Genomic DNA, 24,311 nt, shown 5'->3' with positions numbered 1-24,311 from the left:
TATAAAAAAAATAAGTAAATCAATTGCAGTAAATATATGTGTGTGTGTGTTTTGTGAATATTAAATAAATTAAAATGGTGCAAAGCAGAAATAATGCATTTTTAAAAAGTGAGCTAATGTAGTGTTCATAGGTTCAATGTCCATTTAGAAATCGGGGAAGATGCTGTTCCTGAATCACTGAGTGTGGGTGTTCAGGCTTCTATCCCTTCTTTCTGATGATAACAATGAGAAGAAGGCATGTCCTGGGTGACGGGGGTCCTTAAAAATGGATGCCATCTTTCTGAAGCACCACTCCTTGAAGATAACTTGAATACTACAGAGGCTAGTACCCAAGATGGAGCTGACTAATCTTACAACTTTCTGTAGCTTCTTTTGGTCCCGTGCAGTAGCAACCCACCCCCGCCCCCACTCCACCAATACCAGACAGTGATGCAGACTGCCAGAATGCTCTTCATGGTACACCTAAAGAAGTTTTCGATGACAAACCAAATCTCATCAAACTCATAATGAAACATAGCTGCTCTCTGGCCTTCTGGCCTTCTTTATAACTGCACCAATATGTTGGGACCAGGTTAGATCCTCAGAGATCTTGACACGCAGGAACTTGAAACTGTTCACATGCTCCACTTCTGCTCCCTCTATGAGGATTGGTTTGTGTTCCCTTGCCTTGCCCTTCCTGGAGTCCACAATCATATCTTTTATCTTATCAACATTGAGTGCAAGGTTGTTGCTGCAATGCCACTCAAGTAGCTGGTATATCCTGCTCCTGTATGCCGTTTCATCTCCATCTGAGATTCTGCCAACAATGGTTGTATCATCAACAAACTTATAGATAGCATTTGAGTTGTGCCTAGCCACACAGTCATGGGTATAGAGGGAGTAGAGCAGTGGGCTAAGCACACACCCCTGAGGTTCTCGGGTGTTGATCACCAGTGAAGAAGAGATATTATTACCAGTGCCCACAGATTGTGATCTTCCAGTTAGGAAGTTGAGGATACAACTACAGAGGGAGGTACAGACGCCCAGGTCCTATAGGTTATCTATCAGGACTGTGGATATGATGGTGTTAAACAGAGTTATATTTAACAAACAGCATCCTGACCTAGGTGTTAATATTGTCCAGGTGATCTAAGGACGTGCAAAGAGCCACTGAGATTGCATCTGCCAAAGACCTATTGTGGTGATTGTCAGACTGCAGTGGTCCAGGTGCTGCTGAGGCAGGAGTACGTTCTAACCACGGCCAAACTCTCAAAACATTTTGTCACCGTAGATGTGAGTGCCAGTGGATGATACTCATTAAGGCAGCTCACAGTACTCTTCTTAAGCACAAAATTGTCACCTTTCTGAAACTGGTGGGAACTTCCGACCTTAGGAGTGAAAGGTTGAAAATACTCTTGAATGCTCTGGCCAGTTGGTTGGCACAAGTTTTTAGAGCCTTACTAGGTAGTCCATTGGGTTCACCCTCCTGAAATTCAGCCGAACATCAGCCTCCGAGACAGTGGTCACAGAGTCACTGGGTGCAGCAGGGATCTTCATAGTTGAAGTTATATTCTCCCTTTTGTGTTGGCACGTGGCCAAGTTCATCTAGTGATCTGGTCACTAGTTTGAGCCTTGGCTGAGGCTGCGTGTGTGTCCTTGAGCAAGGCACTTAACCAAACATTGCTCTGTGACGACATTGGTGCAAAGCTGTATGGGTCCTAATCCCCTTCCCTTGGACAACATTGGTGGCATAGAGAGGGTAGACTTGCAGCTTGGGTGACTGCCAGTCTTCCATACAGCCCTGCCCAGGCTTGCGCCCTGGAAACTTTCCAAGGCGCAAATCCATGGTCTATCGAGACTAACGGAGGCCTACTACATACATATATTCTCCCTTTCAAAGCAGGCGTAGAATGCATTGAACACATCTGGTAGTGAAGCATCGTTGCCATTCATGCTATTGGGTTTTGCTTTGTAGCAAGTAATGTCCTGCAAACCCTGCTAGAGTTGACGTGTGCCTGAATATCACCTGCAGCCTTGTTTTGGAATTGTTTCTTCGCTTTTGAAATAGCCCGCTTTGAGTCATACGGTACCTGGTTTTCTTGTACCGATCTGGGTCACCAGTCCTCACTACTGGTGCTGCAGTCTTCAGTCTCAGGCATTCTTGATGGTGATGTAAAAGTGTATTGTTTCCTTTGGGATAAGTGATTTGTTGATGATAATTATTCAGTGACTTTTTCAAGCTGATCTGGTTAAAATCCCCCAAAATGACGGTGGAGGCTTCAGGGTGTGTTGATCTGTGCATGTTGATCCTATTGTTCAGTTCATCCAGAGCCTGTATGACTTTGGCCTGAGGTGGAATGTACACCGCTACCAAAATGTTTGCTGAAATCTCCCGCGGCAGGTAAAATAGACAGCACATAATTGCAAGATATCTCAGATCTGGTGAGCAGAATTGGGACAGCATGAATACATTTGTGCACCAAGAGGAGTTGATCATGAGGCAGACACCTCCACCTCTGCATCTGAGAAACTCGGAAGTTTTATCCTGATGGTATGTAGCAAACCCGTCAATCTGAATCACTGTGGTATGGAAGGGGTTAACCTGGATTCCATAAAACACGGGCAGTCCCAATATCCCTCTGATACACCACCCTAGCTCAGATCTTTGATTCTATTTACTAGAGACTGTACATTTGCCAAACAAGATCATCGGTACTGGGAGTCAAAAATCCCATTTTCTGAAAGGCACCTGCATCCCTGATCAGCAGCCACGTTTCCTCTGAGGAGTCCAACGAGAAGCATGGTCACAATCAACATTGTTTCCGTCAGTTTTAAGCAGCGATCGATTGTTCTAAGATGGGTTAAGACATCTTTATTAACTGTACAGACCATGGAAGCAGTTGTGATTCTCAGCTGTATCAGGCGGGAACAGGAATATTTAATCGCATCCATCGAGATCGCCTGGAAGGAACCCATCACCTCAAACAACTTCAATTCTGAGGAATGCCTAAGCAGAATATTGACAGCTATTATCACTGTTAACAAAAACAGATTTTGCACACTAGTCAGTAGCTGTATGTGTCAAAGTAAGCAATACAACAATATTACCAGTGAGTTATTAATTACAGAGGAAGACAATCAGTTACAGCATTTCATTAGAAGTGGCATTGCACCCCATATGTCAGCATTTCCCCATGTAGTGATAGCTTTTTTCCTCTTCTCATTTTATCACGTTCTTGAAAAGCACTGGATAAGAAATTTGCTTTGATCTTTGATGACTGCTAAAGGGCTGTTGCACAGTGCATCATCCATTGTCTCAGGTCCAAAGCCTGCCACAGCAGATTTCAGGACCAAGGCTCTAGTCCTTACTGTTTGTACGCTTTACAAGTTGGAAAGGGGCCCAATGAAAATGCCGTGAATCTAGGCTTAGATCTTACATAAGTTGGGTATGAGTGAAGGGGAGGAAAAGCAGTCAAAAGCCCATAAAGGCTCGTCCTGCAGACCAGGGCCTTGTTCTTGATTTCTGCTGTGACAGACCAGGGCTTGGCCTTCAGCAGGTGAGCCTAGAGACTGGACCATGGGTCCAGTCACTTGAGCCTGGCGTAAAGGATGAGAGATGACAGCAGGTATGTTTGTCAGGAAGCTGTGGGAGTGGAGCAAGTAAGGGGCAGGGCTGATTTAGTATGTGAGAGAGGTGTTGCCAAGCTGTTCAGCTTCAACTTGGAAGGAGATAACAGCCCCGATTAGGGCCTTTTCCAGGTATCTGCCAACCTCCCTTTCTTAAATAGTGATGCTGCAGGGATGTTACAATTGAAATACAGCTGCTTGAGAGTTCCCACTAATGTGAACTAATATTCCAGACAGTGCCCCACAGGAACACTGCATGAGGTGTGACTTTTCTACTTAATGCTGTATTCTGATGTATTTTCTAAAATCAGTGGGATCGATGTCTCTGAATTCAGGCTTGAAAGCAAAAGGGCAAGTGCTTGTGTGTTGGGTTGCCAGGAGAGCTCATCTCACCCCAGCCTTGCCTTTCCACTGGAGGGAACAGTAGGGCGAAAACTCCCAGTAAATGATTTGCTGAATGTGAGCTAGGGAAAAGGACAAGAAGATACAGAAGCTGAGCCATGACGTGGATACAGTCCAGTTGCTTCCGCCTCGCCAACAGTCTCTATTGACCAACATCTCAGGATGTTAGCAACAGAAATAAATTTCACATAAATAATTCATCCTCCTCTAAGCGTTCTCATTGTTTCTCCTGCAACATTTCCAGTTAGGGTGACATGCTGTAATATCTGAGTATTGACCTATTGTCTATAGTGGGTGTGGTGTTGTATATGCAGCACACAGAGGGACTCATGGAAACTGATGGGAGCAAAGGAATTATTCAATTAAAGCAATTCTATTCCAGTGGAAAAAAATATACCAACTAATTTTCAACCACAGATCAAGAGAAGTGGCAATGGACAAAGCAATGTGAGGTGGCTTTCCAAAAGGTACAGGAAGTGGTGACGTCAGACACTGTACTTACATATTATGATTCTCATCATCCAGTGAAGCTTGCCTGTGACATCTCGCTTTACAGTAGAGGTGCAGTCATGTCACGTGAGTGACAGAAGGGAATGCCCCACAGCCTTTGCTTCATGTTCCCTTACAGCTGCAGAGAAAAATTATGCACAGACTGACAGAGGGGCCTTGAGTCTGGTTTGAGGTGTAAAATGTTTCAACCAATACATGTATGGGAGAGAGTTTACCCTCATTACTGGTCATCAACCTCTGGTGTCCATTTTCAATCCACAGAAGAGTGTTCCACGAACAGCAGCAGTATGAATGCAGAGATGGGCTCTGTTTCTTGAAGTACACAATTACAAGATTGAATTCAAGAGTATAACTAATCATGGAAGTGCTGATGGTTTGTGAACACAAAGTCCCGACGAAGGGTCTCAGCCTGAAACGTTGGCTGCTCATTTCAACGGATGCTGCCCGACCTGCTGAGTTCATCCAGCTTGTTTCTACCTGATGGTTTGTACAGTTTACCCTTGGAAAAGGAAATACCTGAGAAATTTACAAAAAAAGGACACTCCTTTTGATGTATTCTCTGTAATGCAAATCAAAATTCTCCCTATTACATCAAAGGTGATCCAAAGAGAAACCAGAAAAGACCCCATAATGTCTCAGGTCTACATGGCCACCTAAAATGGCTGGAATGTGGAGCAGAATCTCCAGCTCCCCTATTTTTACCAGTGCCAAATTGCATATGTGGGGATTGAGGAGTTTAGTATCATCCAAGCAGAGAGTTAAGGTGCTGGAGGAGCTACATGCTGGTCATCTAGGCGTGATCAAGATGTAAATGTTGGCTCAACGTTTTATCTGGTGGCCTGGGATAGTTAAAAGGATGCCAGGGGCAGCAACTCTCCATCCCTTCACTGCCCTGGCATCATGTGGATTATTCTGGACTACTCGTGGGAACAAAGTTCTTGGTAGAATAGTGGATGCAGCTACAAAGTGGCCTGAAGTGTTTCAATAGCCTCCATACAGCCTTGCACACTGCTGATCTGTTGAGAAGACTCTTCTCAAGGATGGAGCTCCAGAATGCTTAGTCAGTGACAATGGACCACAGTTTGTTGCAGAACAATTTCAGTCATTCCTGAAAATGAACGGAATAAGGCATATTACATCTGCACTGTACCACACAGCTACAAATGGCTTGGTAGAAAGGTTTGCCCAGATCTAAAGAATGCACTACAAGCAATGACAGCAGAACGCATTACACTAACACTGAATCAGGAGCTCGCCAGTTTCCTCCTTTTATATCATAATGCAGCACACTCCACCGTCAACAACTCACCAGCTATGCTGTTCCTGGGTTGTCCCTTGCGCTGACGCTTGGATCTCCTCAAAAACAACCTCAGAAGGAATAGGCAAGGCAAACAGCCGAGACAAATTTAGAGCTCCTCAAACAAGGAGGTTTGTTGTTTCACTTCTGGACAAGCAGTCGTAGCAAGGGACTACAGAGCTGATCAAAGTGGGTACTCAGAAAGATTAAGGACAGAACTGCACCACTCTCCTACATGGTGCAGATTGCATCTGATGTCATCTGGAGATGACACATCAATCACTTGAGGAGAGCAGAGTCAACTGTTGGAGAAGAACGACGTTCAGAGCTGTCAGAACCATCTTCTACAGTCCCAAAGTCAACTCCTACAACCACCACAGAAGAGGCCGCAGAACCTGAGATTGTTTCATCACCACAAGTCTCACATGTCAAGCAATGACTCCCCTTCCCCACCTTGTCAGGAAAAATGTTATCCCACAAGTTTAAGAAATCCACCACAGTGATTAAATCTAAGGCCCTGAATGGGACTATTTAAAATTTACTATGCCATGAATGCCTGTACAGTTGTTGTATTAAGTAATATACTGTGTAAATAGTTGAGATGCTTCCTATGTTGAGTTGGAGATAATAGCTAAGCAGGGAAGTGTTGTGTATTTAATATTTAAGTAATATTTGAATAATGTAGATATATTGTTTGATTAAGCATTGTTTTTTGTTTATATAAGTCATTATGAGTTGTATGTACAAAGTGCGTGAATGTCACATGTCATTACATCACCTCTTCATATGCGCACGTCTCATTAAAAGTAAAGACAAAACTAAGAGTAGAGATGAGTTATCCCTGGCTCAGAGGTGTTTTTTTCTGATTAGTTCCTGGAGTTGCCAAACGTAATAATTTGGAGGAAAGAAGACCATCTCCTTTCACTACCATTTAGATGTTTAGCATTACAATTTACAGGCATGTTGTTTGCAAATATTGAACATACCAAGATCCAAAAATAGGCTAGAATATACATTATAAATTTACACTGTTTATATGCTTCAAAAATCTCTGTTTCTATGTTACAGTTTGAGATACTTGAGAAATATAAGGTGATTAAATATGTTTATATGAGGTAGTAAGACTGATTTAAAGTCTGCAGATGTTGGAAATCCAAAGCAGGACATGCAAAACATTGGAGGAACTCAGCAGGTTGGTTAGCATCTATGGAAAGGAATAAACAGTCGATGTTCTGGGCCGAAACCCTTCTTATGACTGAAAAGAAAGGGGGAAGATGCCAGAATAAAAAAATGGGGAGAGGGGAAGGAAGCTGGCTTGAAGGTGATGGGTGAAGCCAAGATTGTGGGAAAGGTCAAGGGCTAGAGAAAAAAGAATCTGATAGGAGAAGAGAGTGGACCATAGGAGAAGGGGAAGGAGGAGGAGACCCAGAGGGAGATGATAGGCAGTTGAGAATAAACAAAATGTCAGAATGAGGAATGGAGGAAGGGGGACAATTGGTTTGCTGGAAGGAGAAATAGATATTCATGCCATCGGGTTGGAGTGTACCCAGTCAGAATATAAGGTGTTGCTCCTCCACACTGAGATTGGCATCATCTTGGCACAGGAGGAGACCGACATGTCGGAATGGGAATGGGAACCGGAATTAAAATGTTTGGCCAGTGTGAAGTTCTGCTTGTGGTGGATAGTGTGGAGGGGCTCGATAAAGTGGTCTGCCAATTTATGACAGGTCTCAATTGCCATCAGGTTAGCCTCTTTCCTCTCCCCCGACCTTTTTGATCTGGCATCTTCCCCCTTCCTTCTCAGTCCTGAAGAAGTGTCTTGGCCTGAAATGTTGACTGCTTGTTCTTTTCCATAGATGCTGCCTGACCTGTTGATTTTCCCAAAGCTGTTTTCAGCCTGCGGCTGTCACTTTTCCAGAGGTGTGCTGGAACCGGTATTTCACCTGCACTTCTAGTGATGTTACGGTGGTGGAGCAGAACCAGTGCTCAGAAATATTAAGGTTACTGGATGATCTGAGCTTATGTTAAAGAATGACAGCATCAAGGACAGGGAGGGGTCTCAGCCCGAAACACCAACTGTTTACTCTTTTCCATAGTTGCTCTCTGGCCTGCTGAGTTCCTCCAGCATTTTGTGTGTGCTCCTTGGATTTCCAGCATCTGCAGGTTTTCATGTCTCTGTTGGGCTTTCATTTGCTTCAAGAAGTAGGTTTGGCAAAATACACATCCACTTTACGGAGAAGCTTTTACACTATTAGGCTGTTCTCATATTGGACATCGATCGATCAGCGAAGACAAAAACACTTCTGCATTGCAGTAGTTAATAAGATAACATTATAACACAACTGAAAAAATAGCTAGTGTAAAAATTAACAGAACAATTGTCCTGTATAATCAGATTATATTAATTAATTCTGAGAAGCATATTACTGATGCAGATGAATTTTGACATTTTTTTAATGTTATTTGTTCGCCAAGCTCTATGTAGCATTCTACACCTTTCTTTTGAGTTAAATTATCATCACATTTTTCAAGATGCTATGAAATTTGAAATTCCATTCAGTAATTACCTGTAAGAAGCAGAATTCTAAAGTCTATATTGTACTATTGTACTCAAATAGCAACTTACATTTTGACATGCATTTTTTATTAAGTGAAGTGGGAGTATTTCTTTGAGTATTATGATTGCAACTTTCAATTTATTTTCATCCTTTATACGAATTTCAAGACCCTTCAAAATGTCATGCAAAATGCATAAAGGATTTGCTACATTTGTAAACCAAAGATTTGTTTTGGAGACATATGCACTTTCATTTCATCCTTTCCTGAATGAATCCATACATTTTCTGTGAATATCTTTAAGTATATCATTTTAAATTTAATGGAGCAGCATTGCATTGAAAATCAAAACATGACTGTTCTACCACACGGTCCATGTTAATAATCTACGGTCTTACTTTCTAGGGACTGCAGTGAGGCCAGTAGCTTTAAAAGCAGTATCTAGCATCGGCCAGGCAATACCAGGGTTTCCAATTCTAGCGGCTGGAGGGATCGATTCAGCTGAGGCAGGACTACAGTTTCTACATTGTGGTGCTTCTCTGTTGCAGGTAAATTTTATTTAACCAGTAGAGTTGTGCAGATCTCTGTGATTACTGCTATACATTCAAACAATCTGCAAGGACCATTGTCAGCTTTTTAAATCTTAATACTATTGCAGGAGGTGTCTCTGTAACCACAGTGAATAGTACAATACTATTAAATTATGTCTTTTGGGAGACTGGAAGCAGAACAGGATTAAAAAGATTGCATGTGGCTATTTATTGTTCATAACTACTTAACCCTTTATATACAAAAGTATTATACTTCTGTTGCAGATTTTCTGCTTTGAATCTCTTTATACTAAATAAATTTGAGTCTCTGGGCTCATTGTTCCTGAGGTACAAATATAAAAGCAGGTATAAGGTTTACATATATGGAGGCTGGTTTGATGGGAACAATGGTCTTCAAAGGAAATTAATAAGCAACTGTGTGATATCAGAGGCACCATGACAGATGGAGAGTTAAGTTTGCCATTAAGTACTTACACATCATATGTAAAAGGTACCAATTGCTTGTGTGAAAGACAAAAAAATAACTTAAGAACACAGGGTCAATTGGCAAAGGTAATACTTGAGGCCCTCTGTTGGTTGGGGTCGACATGGATGTTGCCCCCCGGCTGTGATATGCAAGCTAGGGCACTATGATATGGAGAACAAGCTGTTGCCCCTGCAGCAGGCTCCCTGTCTCCATGCAGCTGAAGAATCCAAAGGATTGGCAAAGACTGATACAGTTAACCACCAGCGGCATTACACGTATGGCCAGTCAGAGTTGAACTCAATGTAGGACTGTCTTAGGGACTCCAGTTCTGGATTTTTCCTTAGGATTTACTCCCATGAGTGGGTATAGCCTTCCCCATGAGTGGGTATAGCCGCAACCGGTCAAGGCTATTAGCCCTGAGCTGAACCCAGGTGCCTGGAGGACCCAGATGAGCTGCCCCACCTGCCCGATGAATGGTAATGTGAGGAAACTCTGATGTTACACAGCGAGTTAGTGTGATCTCAGATGCACCACCTGAAAGAGAAATGGAAACAGGGTTGTAGTTAAAATGCAAAACTGAGTTGTATTTGTTGGAAAAGATTTAACAAAGCTGTGTGAAAAGGACAGTAGATTTAGACTGATTGAATGAGTGGCTGCGTCAGAGAGCCCTTATAGGTAAGATTGTCCTGATCAAAATCTATCTATGTTGCTTTGTTCTAACTATTTCGGTGGAGATAGACTTCTCCACATGACACTAGATAGATGACACAATGGAACCTCAATGGCCTTCCAGGTCCGTAATTATGCAATGTTCTAATAATTTTTTCAACATTTATGAAATGCACAATTATTTTTCCATGTTTCAGATTTAATATATAGTTTCAACTTTTCATGCCAGTGCTTTGAAACATGCCTATCTGTGGACACTAGTTCAGTGGATAACTTTATGCTTATTGTGTTTGTAATATATTGTGCTGCTGCTGTAAAAAGCTAATTTTCATGACAATAATATCTGGAGTATACATGTGTGCCTATGACACATGAGTGGCAATGGAGTAATTGGTTATAAGAAATATAATTGAACACTACTTAACACATTTTCTATGAATGTAGGAACAAAAAGACATTGCACAGTTTATTCTTGTAAGTACTTTTATCATGAATAAAGTTTGAAACATTGCCTGTTATGCTGCTGGCAGCTAGGGCACCAATGAAGGTCTTCCATCTCTGGCGGTGTTCAGAACTTCCTTCATCATGCCAGGAGCTTCTCGGTTTTCACTACCGTCAGTCATGCAAGTTCCTGGTTGAGATTCAGGAATACCATTGCACTCAGATGTGGAAGGATTCTTCATTGTAGTTTCCATAGCAATTTTGTTTGACCATTCAAGGTTGTTGGTCCAGAGCTGAACCCCTGAACCTGGAGGACTGGTGGACCACTCTTATTCTGTCCCTACCAAGAGCTAAAGCATAAAGCCCTGACTCCAGCCAATGCAGCTCTCCAGGTCATTGAGGCACACGTGCCCCCAAACCAGGACAAATGTTGTGGTTCTCTTGGAGAATGAATGAAATTCATTTTGGTTAAATTTTAAAACCTTGAACTTAAACCATTTCTGGGACAACTTGTCAGCATATTACACCATTGTACGTTTCAAAAGTCAGACAAAGTAGGAAGTTACTCTGCTACTGGACTCCACATTGATTCCAGTGCTGAAACACAGACATCTTGAGCTGAGGGGCTGGAGGGGCAATTCACACTTGGCCTCACGTCTTTATGCCAACATTACCTGGCATAGGCAACAAGACTTTATACGAATAGGGTCATCAACCTTGATGGAAAAGGAAAGTGATTTCACCTTTTTATTTTACTTTATTCATTTATTACTTTCTACTTTGTTTGGCATTACTTTTTGTGCATTATCTAAATAAATCTTGACTGTCTGATCATCAAAGACATTTTGGAGGTTCTTACAGTATTTCAGGGCAGAAAAGGAATGGAGGGTTATGGGCTGAGTGCAGGTCGGTGGGACTAGGTGAGAGCATGTGTTTGGCACGGACTAGAAGGGCCGAGATGGCCTGTTTCATGCTGTAATTGTTATATGGTTATATATGGAGTGAAAGCAATGTCTCAGGACCCAACATCTAAAACCTAATCATTGCCAGGTGAGAGAGCTGTCATAGGGGACAGGAGGCCAGACCCAAGTGCAGGACACAGGCACTGAAGTACTAGGGGCAGGACGGGAACAACTAAACGATAGACAAGATGTGTTGACCGTGGTGTGCGTGAGGGATGTGACGTTCAAGGTGATCCTGGGGTTCCAGGAAAGTCTTAGAGTTCAGGCAAGGCAGGATCCCAGAGTTCACTAGGCGGGCTGCATAACTCCTGGGCAGGGCCCGGACCTCCCAGGCAGGAAAACAGGCCTGAACAGGTCGCAGGGCACAACCCGTCAGCAGCGAGGGATAGGTAGGGGCAGAGACCTCTGGGCAGGCCGTATAACTCCTAGGCAGGGCCCGGACCTCCCAGGCAGGAACACGGGGGCCTGAGCAGGTCAAGGGGCACCTGGGTAGGTTGCAGGGCACAACCCATCAGCAGCCAGGGATAGGTAGGGGCAGAGACCCCCACCAGGCAACAGCAGTCCAGCCAGGCTTGCCCGACAGAAGCAAGGGATAGGAAGGGAACTAGGTCCAGGGCGACTGCCAGACTTACTCAAAGAACTCATCTTTAACAATCCCAGAGCCCCCTATATACACCGCCAGCCGATGGGCATCAGGGTCGCCTCCTTGAGCCCCAGCAAGCCACAAAATCCACAGGTGTGACTAACTGGGCTCAAGGGCGAAAGGAGGGACGGCTACAAGACCCGGAGTCTGGAGTCCACGGACTGGATCGAGACCCGGAATGCGAGCTCTGGACCAGACCATAACAAGAGCTGCAGCAGTGAAGACTTCAAACTCAATTAGACCTACACAGCTACATAAAGGAAGTATAACTGTAGGAATTATGCAGGTGGTGAGCATGAAGAACTCAACACAAGTCTAAATAAAAAGTCCAAAGCTTTTGTAAGACTTACAAAAGTGAGTATTCTAAAGACATGACAAAAAAAATTAACCAGGTGAAGACATAATTGACATTATTCCAATTATCATCAGAAAAAATGTGGTGTTGTAAAGGTGTGCCATTAATTGAAACCATGGAGTGATCTATAACCAAAATCTCGCCACTCCATTGGCAGGAATACAGGACTTTGAATGCTACACATCAGCATACGTCAATGGAATAAACAATAAAATTAATGTTCACATTTATTTTTAAATAACTGAACTAATTTTTCATTCATTTGAATAATATTCTTTTGCGTATGTTTAGATTTTCTTTCACTTTGTTTTCCTGGTAGTGCTGAGTCCTTGATTATGCCCTAGATGTGGAGTTTGGTGTGCAGTCTAGACTGGAAGTACAGACAATAAATACTAACTCAGGTTGCTTCCCTCACAAGGTGTTCTGTTTAAATGCATGCTGATGATTGATAATGCGATCTGTTATAAATTCTTGCTACGTGGTTTGGATGCTTCGAGGAGGAGTGAACAGCTGAGAAGCACAGCTAAAACATGCTTTCTTAAGGTGGTAAGTTGGGAGTGCTGTGTGTTTCAAGCAGTATCAGAAAACAAAATCTTTCTCAGAAAAGCCAAGTCCAGAGGCAGTGTTCCACAGTTTATTTTGTTTCTGCGTCCTGTTTACACAAACCTACTCTTTTTGATTGGATCAGTAGTTGACTTGGAAAAGCAAAGACCTGAAGTCAAAAATTATACAGCAAACAACAACATTTTTTATGCTGGATATACACAGTGGTGACAAAGGGCATGCAGAGATGAAACCCACAAATGCTGTAGGCTGCAACTACTGAAGCAGCCTTTGACTGGAGGATTAGCACTTGCAACTGGGTTACTGAAAGGGAGCACAACCTTATCATTGCTGGAGGGTCCAGCATATCCATTTTCTTTCAGATGGTTTCTTATTTGCATGTTTATCCTAGTGATTGTTCCCATTTCCAGACAATGTCTGTGATGCATAGACATTGCATTAATTTTCAGGAGCTGGCTTTTAAAGAAAAGAGACATGGCTTTTAAAAATGGTGCACTGTTGATTTTTATATGCATGTTAGGTACTTGCTTTGAATTTCCCACGATTGAACCATGGATTAAAAATAACACTTGTTGATTAACAAATGTTTTAATCAAACTTTACTTTATCTCATAGCATTGAAGCTCGTGCTGTACACTGACTATAAAATACAAACTAACATCTTATCTTTCTTATTCTCCTCCACTAACTTCTCTCGTCATCTCTCTTTAATGCTTCTCTGTGTTTATCCCATCTTTCCACTCTACAAATTTTCAAAATGCCCTTTTATTTTTCCCTTGGAGATTATCAGTTTGTTGCCTTAATAGCTGAGAACATGATCATTGGTTGTTTCATTTTGTTTATCATATTTCAATTAAAATTGCAACATCAAAGAAGAAGATGTCTTGCAGGCGTGTTTTAGAGTAGAATACACTATTGGGATATTTACTGCACTGTGTAGTGAGCTAATAAGACAAAAAGCTGTTTGTTGATTTTGATATTTCTCCTAAGATATTAACCTACTTGTTTTATTTAAGGTCACAATTAACATACTAGCATAGCAGTTAGCATGCTGCTATCACAGCTGTAGGCGCTCAGTTTGGAGTTCAATTCCGGTTTCGTCTGTAGGAAAGTTTGTACGTTCTTCCCATGTGCACGTGGGTTTCTCCCGGGTGCGCTGTTCCTTTCTCCCCACAGTCCAAAGACGTAGCAGTTAGTAGGTTCATTGTTCATTGTAAGTTATCCTTTGATTAGTTTCGGGTTAAATTGATGGGCTACTGGGCAACATATCTTAGTGGGGCCGAAGGGCCTGTTCCAATCTGTATCTCTAGGTATAATATCTAACATTTTAATATTACCAAAATTTTTCATGTATTCTTTTCTAAATAAAATATAAAATGCAAAGCAGTCAAAATTAAATAGGCAAGAAATTGAAAATTATTGATGCACAATTTGTTTAAAATATTATTATGACTGCAATTATTTGTGCAGAAAATATTTTTAAAGCTATTTCATTGGCTGTAATATTTATGGAGATGTGACTCAGGATGGGACATGTGATACGAATCTAAAAAAACAACTTGGAGTTTTGGCCCTTTGCGGTATTTGACCACTCAATGGCCTTGCCTTTCTCCAGGTGCCTACTGTTGCATTTGTCTTTTTTGGGTATGCAGCTCCTAATGCACTGGCAGTCCTCCTGCTGCAACCATTCATTAAATCATTCATTCATGAGTAGCAACCATAAGACAATAAGATACAACAGCAGAATTCAGCCATTTGGCCCTTTGAGTCAGTTCTGCCATTTCATCACAGCTGAACCATTTCCCTCCCAGCCCCAATCTTCTACCTTCTCCCTGTATCCCTTTGTGCCCTGAGCAATCAAGAATCTAAAAAAAAATCTCTGAATAAATATACATAAAGACTTGGCCTCCACAACTGCCTGTGGCAATGAATTTCATAGATTCAGCACTCACTGGCTAAAGAAATTCCATTCTAAAAGGATGCCCTTCTATGGGTATCCTACTAAGGCTGTGTTTTCAGGTCCTACTCTCTCTTCACATCCATTCTATTAAGGACTTTCACCATTCAAAAGGTTTCAATTAGATAACCCCGTCATTCTTCTGCATGCCAGTGAATACAGGCCTCGAGCCATCAAATGTTCTTCATGTGACAAGCCATTCAATCCTGGAATCATTTCCGTGAACCTCCTTTGAACAACACATCCTTCTCAGAAAAGAGGCCCAAAACTGCTCCCAATCCTCCAAGTGAGGCCTCACCACTGCCTTATAAAGCCTCAATATTACATCCTTGTTTTTTTTTATTCCAGTTCTCTCGAAATGAGTGCTAACATCGCCTTTGCCTTCCTCATCTCAGACTCAATCTGCAAATTAACCTTCAGGTATCCTGCACAAGGACTCTCAAGTCCCCTTGCATCTCAGATTTTTTTAAATTTCTCTCCATTTAGAAAATAGTCAACCCTTTTATTTCTTCCACCAAAGTGCATGACCATACACTTCCCAACACTGTATTCCACCTCTTAAACTAAGTTCTTTTCTAACCTCTACTTCCTCAGAACGACCTGCCCTTCCACTTCATATCACCTGCGAACTTGGCATCAAAGACATCAATTTTATCATGCAAATCATTGGCATATAATGTAATCAGAGTCAGTCCCAACACGGACTCCTATGGAACACCACTAGTCATGGGCAGCCAACCAGAAAAGGCACCCTTTATTTCCACTCTTGCCTGCTGCCAATCAGCCACTGCTTTGTCTATGCTAGTATCTTTCCTCTATGACCATGGCCTCAACCTGGCTGAGGCCCTCCTTTGGTGGGGGTCGACCATGAATGTTTCAGTCCAGCTGTTTACATGATAAGCAAGCCAGAACAGTACGATATAGAGAGCAAGCTGTTGCCCATACAGCAGGCTTAGCCTCTCCTGATCTCAAAGGAATGCCAGAGACCGATATATTTTGCCACCAGCGGTGTCCCAGGAGTTGTCAGTCGGCATTGAACTCAATGTAGGACTGCCTTAGGGACACTAGCTGTGTATTTTGTCTCACAATTTACTTCCGAAGCCTTCCCTATGAGTGGGTACAGCCGTAAAGCACTGGAGATTTGAGAGATTTCCTTCTCCTGGATGAGCTGCTAACCACGTTTGGCGAGCCTTATCTGCCTGAAGCAGCTGGTTTTAAGGCGCCAATAACCTGCCTTTGCACCTTCTCCAGTCAGTAGAAATGGTTCTGCCAGGCTTAGTAGCTGAGCCACACGTGAAGGTCAGGAGCTGGACTTGGTTGTCAAAGGCTGTTTGAGACACACGGCATTGGCATTTACTAGGTAGCAGGAGTTTATCCTCAGCACCACCACCCACCTGCAACCCCGCAATTCCAGCTATAACAACTTTCAGGAACCACAACCAGGCTAATTGCAACAGATAGTATTCCGCCACACACAGACTGCCCTAGCAACCTTCCGGCAGTTCATGAAGCCAGTAACCTTTTCAGTGTTTCTAAATGGTTCTCATCATCAGAGACATTTAAAAACACTTTAAAAAAACATTTAAAATTTTTTAAAAATCTTCATTTAAAAACAATTTGTGTAAATTAATTAATTCATTAATATTCATGAAACTAAAATTTTAGAAACAACTCTTCACTTATTTTCCTACCAAAGGTCAGACACGTTCAAAGCAATAGTTTCAAAGCAGTGATTTGCATAAGTATAAGGGTTTTAAAGCAGTGTCCGTCAAAACCCTTTCGGGCCCCTGGAAGTGGCCACACACGTAACTAGGGAAGTGAAGAAGACATGTGATATATTTGCTTTCATAGGTCAGTGCACAGAAACCACACGTTTAGGCCAGGAGCTTCAAATGGGAATGTTACATTTCAACTTTGCAAAACTCCAGTTAGACCATGCTTAGATTATCATATACAGTTCCAGTTGTAATGCTTTAGCAATGTTATAGCAGTTTCTCTTGTCATGGACCACTACCATTAAGCAAGGGGTCCATGGACCCCAGGTTGGGAGTCCTTGTACTCCCAACAGGAAGGATGTGGTTGTGCAGTGGTTGTCCAGGATAGACAGAGGACTGGAAGACTTTAGATATGGGTGGGGTTGATTAGGCTGTGTTGTATATTTAATATTTGAGTAATATAAATATATTGTTGGGATATATATATAGTGTTGGCGCGTGGCCTAGTGGGCAAGGCATCAGACTAGTAACCTGAAGGTCACTGGTTCGAGCCTCAGCTGAGGCAGCGTGTTTGTGTCCTTGAGCAAGGCACTTAACACCACATTGCTCTGCGATGTCATCGGTGCCAAGCTACATGGGTCCTAGTGCCCTTCCCTTGGACATCGGTGGCATGAAGAGGGGAAGGCCTGCAGCTTGGGCAACTGCCGGTCTCCCATACAACCCTGCCCAGGCCTGCTCCCTGGAAATTCCAGGCGCAGATCCATGGTCTCTCGAGACCGACGGATGCCACCAATAATTGTTGAGAAAAATCAATGGAAGACAAAGTCACAGTTGACTGTATGTGACATTCTTGAGTTACATCAAAGGGATGGACAAGCAAAAGTTTTGAAGAGATTATTAGAACTTCCCAGATCAAAGACAGATGGAAAGCCATTATCCCCCTCATTATATAACACAGCACATAATGATGATGATTGTTTGATTAATCATTCTTTGTTGTTTACATAATGCATTGCAGGTTATATGTAAGGACACATGAATTGCATATGTTATGATGCTGCCACGTGATTGAAAGGTTCATTTATTATCAAAGTATACAGCTCTGAAATCCTTTTTCTCCAGATAGTCACAAAACCAAGAAAGAAAAGAACAGCAGCACAATCATCAACCCCTCAAATCCCTCCCCCCCACGCACAAAAAAATGAACAAAAATGGAACAGGCACATCGACCCTCCCCCCTCCCCAATTCCCCTCCCATGCACATAAAAAAAGCAAGAAAGATTGGACGAAGTACACAGAATATAAAAAAAGCTATAAGACTGATAAAGGTCTAAAGTCCAAGTCCATATCCAAAATGCAGAAAACTTGGGTAACATTCTTGGGGCACAGCGGCAAGCCTTTCCCGCTGCTGAAGCAGAGCGACCCCACCAGCGATCAAAAGACAGTCTCCCCTGTCTGGCAGCAGAGCATTCTTACCAGCGATCAAAAGGCAGTCTTCCCTCTCTGGTAGCAGAGATCCACAGGCAGGCAACCGGTACTCCCCTTCTGCATTCACCTCAATGTTTCAATCTCTCTCATCACTTTAATTGGTGAACAATGGAAGCCTTAATCAGCAAAATGGAGTTAAACATCGGCTTGCAGCCTTCTTGCCACGAGGCTCGTGCATGCTGCCTCTGCCTCCCAGAATCCTCTTGGGGACAGCAGAGTGCTGAAACACCCAAACAATCTCTGAATTGCAAATGACAGGCTTCAACAGTTCCAGAATCACATTCTAGACCAAAACAAACATAAAAGAAGTAAAATATATGATTTCATGATCTATCCAGAAGATGTCAACTAAAGGAGCATTGTACGCAGGCATCATCCTGACTGGATGGTATGTGCACACGTTGCTTAAAGTAAAACACCAACTAAGACTCGCATCTCTTGGCTCTCTTGTTTGCCTTTTGGAATTAGTTTTATGTATTGGAGTTGCAAAACAATACGGCCTGTGATTGCTTACCCTGGAATGAAGGAAGCTGAGGGGTGAACTGAGAAAAGTTTAGAAAGTCATATGAGAAAGAGTGTTGCTCAGAAATTTTATCTCATGGTAGGGGGTATTGAAAACAGGAGAGTTTAGGGTTAAGATGAAAGGAAGGAGTTTTGAAGGGTATTTGAGGGGAAAGTTATCTACACAGACTGTGATTGGGGACCTACTGGTGGAATCAGATTCATTCAGGACACTCAAGAGGTATTTATATAGGCAAGACACCAAAGGCCCTATTCTGGGCAAATGGGGTTAGTATAGATGGACAGAAAGGTCGGCATGGATGTATTGGGCTGAAGTCTTTAGCTCTGTGTACAACTCAATGACTGTGCAACTTATTGCATCACATAAACACCCTCCAAGCACAGTAATGAAAGGGCCAGCATGCTAACAACTTTATTTCATGCTGAATGCTTCCACTTGTAACACCTGATCCTTTTGTTATATTTCTTGCATCTGTTTTCAAGAGTTGATTTTTTTAAGGATCTGGTGAATAAAGTGGTCAAATTCTACTTATCTACAAGCACAGCAGTGTAGAATAGATAGTCAAAGTCATAATTAAAATGCGTGTTTTATATATCACCCAGCTGAGCCACAGTTTGAAGTTGTCACATAGAACTTGTATGCCTTTCTTTTCCTGAGATTCCCTGGTACCCTATGGAACTGCCAGTAGCTGCCAACTTGACTATGCCTGTTAACACTGGAACTTGTTTGAACTTGTTTCAACTTGTTTCACCGAGTATTCTAAAGAACAATCCTTGCACAGGTTAATGCCAAATTGGGCTTACATGGAAACTGGGAGGGTTGAGAGACTGCATTGCAGAGTAATGTAGAAGTTCAAAGTAAAATTTATTGTCAGAGTACATACATGTCACGACATTAAACCCTGAGGTTCCTTTTCCCATGGCCATACTTAGCAAATCTAGAGAAGAGTAACTGTAAACAGGATCAATGAACGACAAATTGTGCAAATGCAAATATAAATAAAAAACAGTAAGTGGAGGTTATGGAGTACTTTGTCTGGCAGGATGAAATATATTCCCACTTCATGATCTGTTGGTCTCTTGTCTCTTACCCACATTTTCCATGTTCCCCTTGGCCAAAGAAATCAGCGCACTGAAGCAAAAAACAGAAATCAGCTTAAAATGGAGAAATATGGTCTCCAGAAATAACCTCCAGTTGATCCATCCCCTAGTGACAGATTTGCTGCATGTTTTATGACCTTTAAATTTGGAAACGATGAATTAGGCGAAGGTATGGTAAGTGGAACTTCCAAATTTTTTAACTTCCAACCAACCAAAGCCTTCCTATTTTAGGAAACTAAATACACCCTAATCAATTGTAGGACAAGCAAGTTACTATTTCGATAAATGCTTGAATTTTATAACAGTAAAAAATTCCTTTGAGATTCAAGCATGTAAAAGCAGTGAACGCCTTAAAAGGAGTTCCAATTAATGCAGTGCCACAGTTGTAGAACAGATGAAAGGGACTGATGTTAGGATTGCCAGAAAACTACTAAGAAATTCTCACTTTGATTCATTTTGATATCCAGTTACATTAGTACTAAATGTGTTGTGAGGAAGCCCACCTTTGATGTTTCTGTGCTTCAGCAATTTGAGCGCATGCAGTCTTACCTGCTAAGGTCAACATAGATTGCTTAACCAATTTATTACACAAAAATAAGAAGATAATGTTATTGTCAGATCTGCTCAAAAAGAGAGAAAATACAAAATAATGGAATCTAACCAATGAAAAAAAACATATTCATTGAATGAACAACATTTAATAATCTATATTAAATACAACCAGATGAAAAGCATTTGTAAATTATGAATGTTCTCTCTGAAAGCTTTTATTGTGTCCAATGCCTATAGTAAACTGTATTTGAGTACAATAGGCATGATATTTAGAAAAAAGAGAAAACCTGCAGATGCTGGCAATAAGCAACACACACAAAATGTTGGAGGAACTCAGCAGGCCAAGCAGCATCTATGGAAAAATGTACAGTTAACATTTCGGGCCAAGACCCTTCAGCGGTACTTTTTCCATAGATGCTGCCTGGCCTGCTGAGTTCCTCCAGCATTTTGTGTATGATATTTAGAAATGTGGGTTCAAAGTATTTTTGTATAAAGAAAATGTGTAATTACAAATGCATACACCAAGATGTGGAATAATATTTATTATAGCAAGCAAAATTGGTAACTGGGAGGGATGTGTCAGCAGCACGGTAGCTCAGTAGTTAGCATTGCGCTTTACAGTTCCGGAGACCAGGGTTCAATTCCCATAGCTGCTTGTAAGGAGTTCATATGAGTGAGCACGTGGGTTTCCTCCAGGTGCTCCGGTTTCCTCCCACAGTCCAAAGATGTACCAGTCCGTAGGTTAATTGCTCATTATAAATTGTTCCGTGATTAGGCTGGGATTAAATTGGGGGTTACTGAGGAGCATGGCTCAAAGGGCTGAAAGGGCCTATTCCACATTTTATGTCAATGCAAATTTAAAAAAATATTGTTTTTAGAAGATGAAATGTATTATTTTGGCTAAAAAAAAAGTCCTAAAATTATGGAAAGACTGGAATTTTAGGTAATATCATTCTTATATGTTTATATCTGGACATAAAATTCACAAGACTTCCACAATGACCAGAATCAGATACTTCAGTCATGATTAGGGACTTTTCACACAAGGCCTATTATCCCTTAAGAGTATCCTGAAGTACCTACATACTCGCAGACTATTTGGACGGAAATGTGCTCCCAGTCCCATCACATTCTTCAACCCAGATCCCTTCCACTTACCGTCAATACAGGAACATAAGCTAAACATGTAAAACAAAAGCTCTAACTTCCTCCGGTAAAAGTTGCCAGACCCTGCTGCTAGTAAGAAAGGTTGGGGGTCAGAACAGTGGTAACACTGAACAGAGATGCCCATCCATCGAATCTGCAGTTTGTGTCATTGATTGAATTTATTAGCTGCACCACTAACCAGCACTAAACTGACTGAAGCGTTGAAAATGATGCTAATTAGGCTTCATGTTGGACCTCGTGTTTTTTTTCTTGACACACTCTGCCTCCTGGTGTTGCTGGCATGATGGAAAATGAGTGTGTATTCACTGAACCAGAATTTTCACCATTGGTGGTAAGATTTAATTTGCTTTAGAAGTCATTTGGGGGTACCAATCATGTTCCACAAGTTGAAGAAGTTTTTATTTTAACGTAGGCAAGCAAGGCCTCAGTTGCATCTTCTCATAGAGTCCTAGAAATTACAGATGGAGGCTAATCTGCCCATTTTATCTATGCTAGACAAAAATCAACAAAACATTAATCTAGCCTCCCAGGTCATTCCAGCAGCCACAGTTGCCTGGGTCTCCTCAGCTCTCAGTCCCAACAAGTTAAGTATTGAACAAGATTCCTTTCAAATATGGGGGTGGGGTGGGGTGCAGGCTTCAACCTCAGACAATGAGTTCCAACGATACCTCTCCCTCCCCATCACAACCCATTAACTGAAGTAGTTTTTCTCCAGTCCACTACCAATTAAATCCATGGTCCCTGGTTTGTGACCTCTCTGTTTTCTGTTAATCCTAACTCTACCTTGGACTATATATTTTTGTCCCTCTCAACTTGCACGAGTGACACTATATTGCTTATTTTTGCTAGCATAAATTATATATAATATATGGTAATTTAAATTTATGTTAATTTATGTTTGTGCTGTTTGTATACTATTGCAAAATGCTATTTTTCATGTCATTTATACCCTGTGTGTGCATGCCAATGCCAATAAAGTAATATTGAACGAGTTTACCCTGCAAATGCCCCCTGCAATTTTTAATTCCTGAGTTAAATATCTCTGCAGTCTCCAATTTAAAAAAACCACGGCGCAGAGAATTATAATGTTGGCATTATTATTTTTGGACATGCTTTAACAGGGGGTGTCTAGTTCAGATGTGATGGGCCGAAGAGCCTGCTGCTGTACTAAATAAATGTGTGACACTATAAGTACACTCGCCTGGGCCTCTAAGACAATGCCTGCCTTTGGCAACTCTGCTTTTCTAAGGAAGGCATTGTTGATGCGTCTCCTCTGATCCTTGCTGAGGTGCAGAAGCCTTTGGCAGAAGTGAATCCAAAGATTACCATTGCATTAATGAAACACAATACTCCCAGCTCACCACAGGGAGCATATACAGGATCAGGCTATATACAGTTGAAAGACACATTAAGCAAATGACAGCTGGAACATTATGTTCCTGAGGGATAGGTTGCATCAGCTGGATGTACAATTACAGGGTTTTATAGGATGACACCATTTGCAATAGCACGGGATGTCATAAATAGTGTGCAGGAGATCAAACAAGCTTTTCCTGTTAAATTCGTTCTATTGAACAGCAAAACCTTCCATTCTTTTGTTGCATGTGTTGTGTCAGCCCACAAAAACAAAACTAAGCACATTAAACCTGTGAAGCGTTTGTTTAGGCTTCACAGAATCAATGGCTGCTGTACTTGTGGGAGCAATGTGTGGTCACCCATGCCTCAGTGGGTCACATTCCTGCCCGAAAGCCAGGAAGTGGTGGCTTAAAGTCCCATTCCAGAAATTTGAACAGGAAATACAGCCTCTTTCACCAGTGCAGTACTCCCATAGAACTGGTAGGATATAAAACTTAGAGGCTATCTTCCCTCTCAGGTGCTGTAAGCCATTCCATGAATGAAAGCAGGTATTGTCCTGACCAATTTTTTCTCTCTCTGACCATGTAATTTATAGAGTAAGTGTTATCCAGCAGCTATCATATTGCTGCATGGCTAATTTCCACAATTCCACAATAAGTACTGTTTTTTAAAAGCCCGTCATGTCTATACAGCACCGTAGCTCATACAGATGCTATAGAAGTTGCTCCAAGGTGTGTAATATTTGAATCATTTGCTGCACATTGCTGCAAACACACAGAGCTCACAAAACTCTAGGGTGCTTATTAAATTCTGAGAAGTTATGGTTTTACTCATCCGGTGTTCCTTTCTGAGGGTAGACCGAATCGCAGAGTCAGATGACTAACGAATGCACAGGCCTGTTACTGTTCCCAGCTGCCACCTCCATTTGCTTTTGCTTCCTTGTGTTTCATCTGTTGCTCCAATTTCAAGCTCTGAGTCTGAATGTCCCCAGGCACTGGATCCATCCCGCTGCCTGCGCCACGCCGTGCATTTGATGCACCACGCCATGATGTGCTACCTTCCTTGTGAAACCCGCACCTGCGTTACGGAGAGGTAGGAAAGGCAGGTGGTCCTACAAAGGTGTCAGGAGAGATCCCATCCAGCTGAGGTAGCTTGCCAAGATATTGTTAAAATATGTCTGAATGTAACTGTGTGTGAATGAAATGAAGCTAATGACAGGAAGATACTTGTCGTGTGAAGCATCCAGTTGGCAAACCTACACCCAGTGGCCACTTTATTAGGTACACTTCTGCACCTGCTCGTTAATGCAAATACCTAATGAGCCAATCATGTGGCAGCAGTTCAGTGCCTAAAAGGACATGGTCAAGCCATTCAGATGTCATTCAGACCAAACACCAGAATGGGGAAGAAATGTAATCTAAGCGACTTTGA

The 24,311-nt window shown here is 42.0% G+C and overlaps 1 protein-coding gene across 2 annotated transcripts in view; it reads left to right on the top strand.

Annotated features, from left to right (window-relative positions):
- The window catches only part of LOC132401544 (dihydropyrimidine dehydrogenase [NADP(+)]-like), an 889,454-nt gene that overhangs the window by 730,199 nt on the left and 134,944 nt on the right, over window positions 1-24,311 (top strand). For both annotated transcript variants that reach the window (XM_059983565.1, XM_059983564.1), the window contains exon 19: window positions 8,777-8,919. In XM_059983565.1, coding sequence (XP_059839548.1) covers window positions 8,777-8,919 — 143 coding nt within the window. The remainder of the gene's footprint in view (window positions 1-8,776; window positions 8,920-24,311) is intronic.

The sequence above is a fragment of the Hypanus sabinus genome, chromosome 11 (genome assembly GCF_030144855.1).
Source record: "Hypanus sabinus isolate sHypSab1 chromosome 11, sHypSab1.hap1, whole genome shotgun sequence".
Lineage (NCBI taxonomy): Eukaryota > Metazoa > Chordata > Chondrichthyes > Myliobatiformes > Dasyatidae > Hypanus > Hypanus sabinus.
Note: the sequence above shows the minus strand (reverse complement) of the source record. Positions and strands in the feature narration are given on the sequence as shown.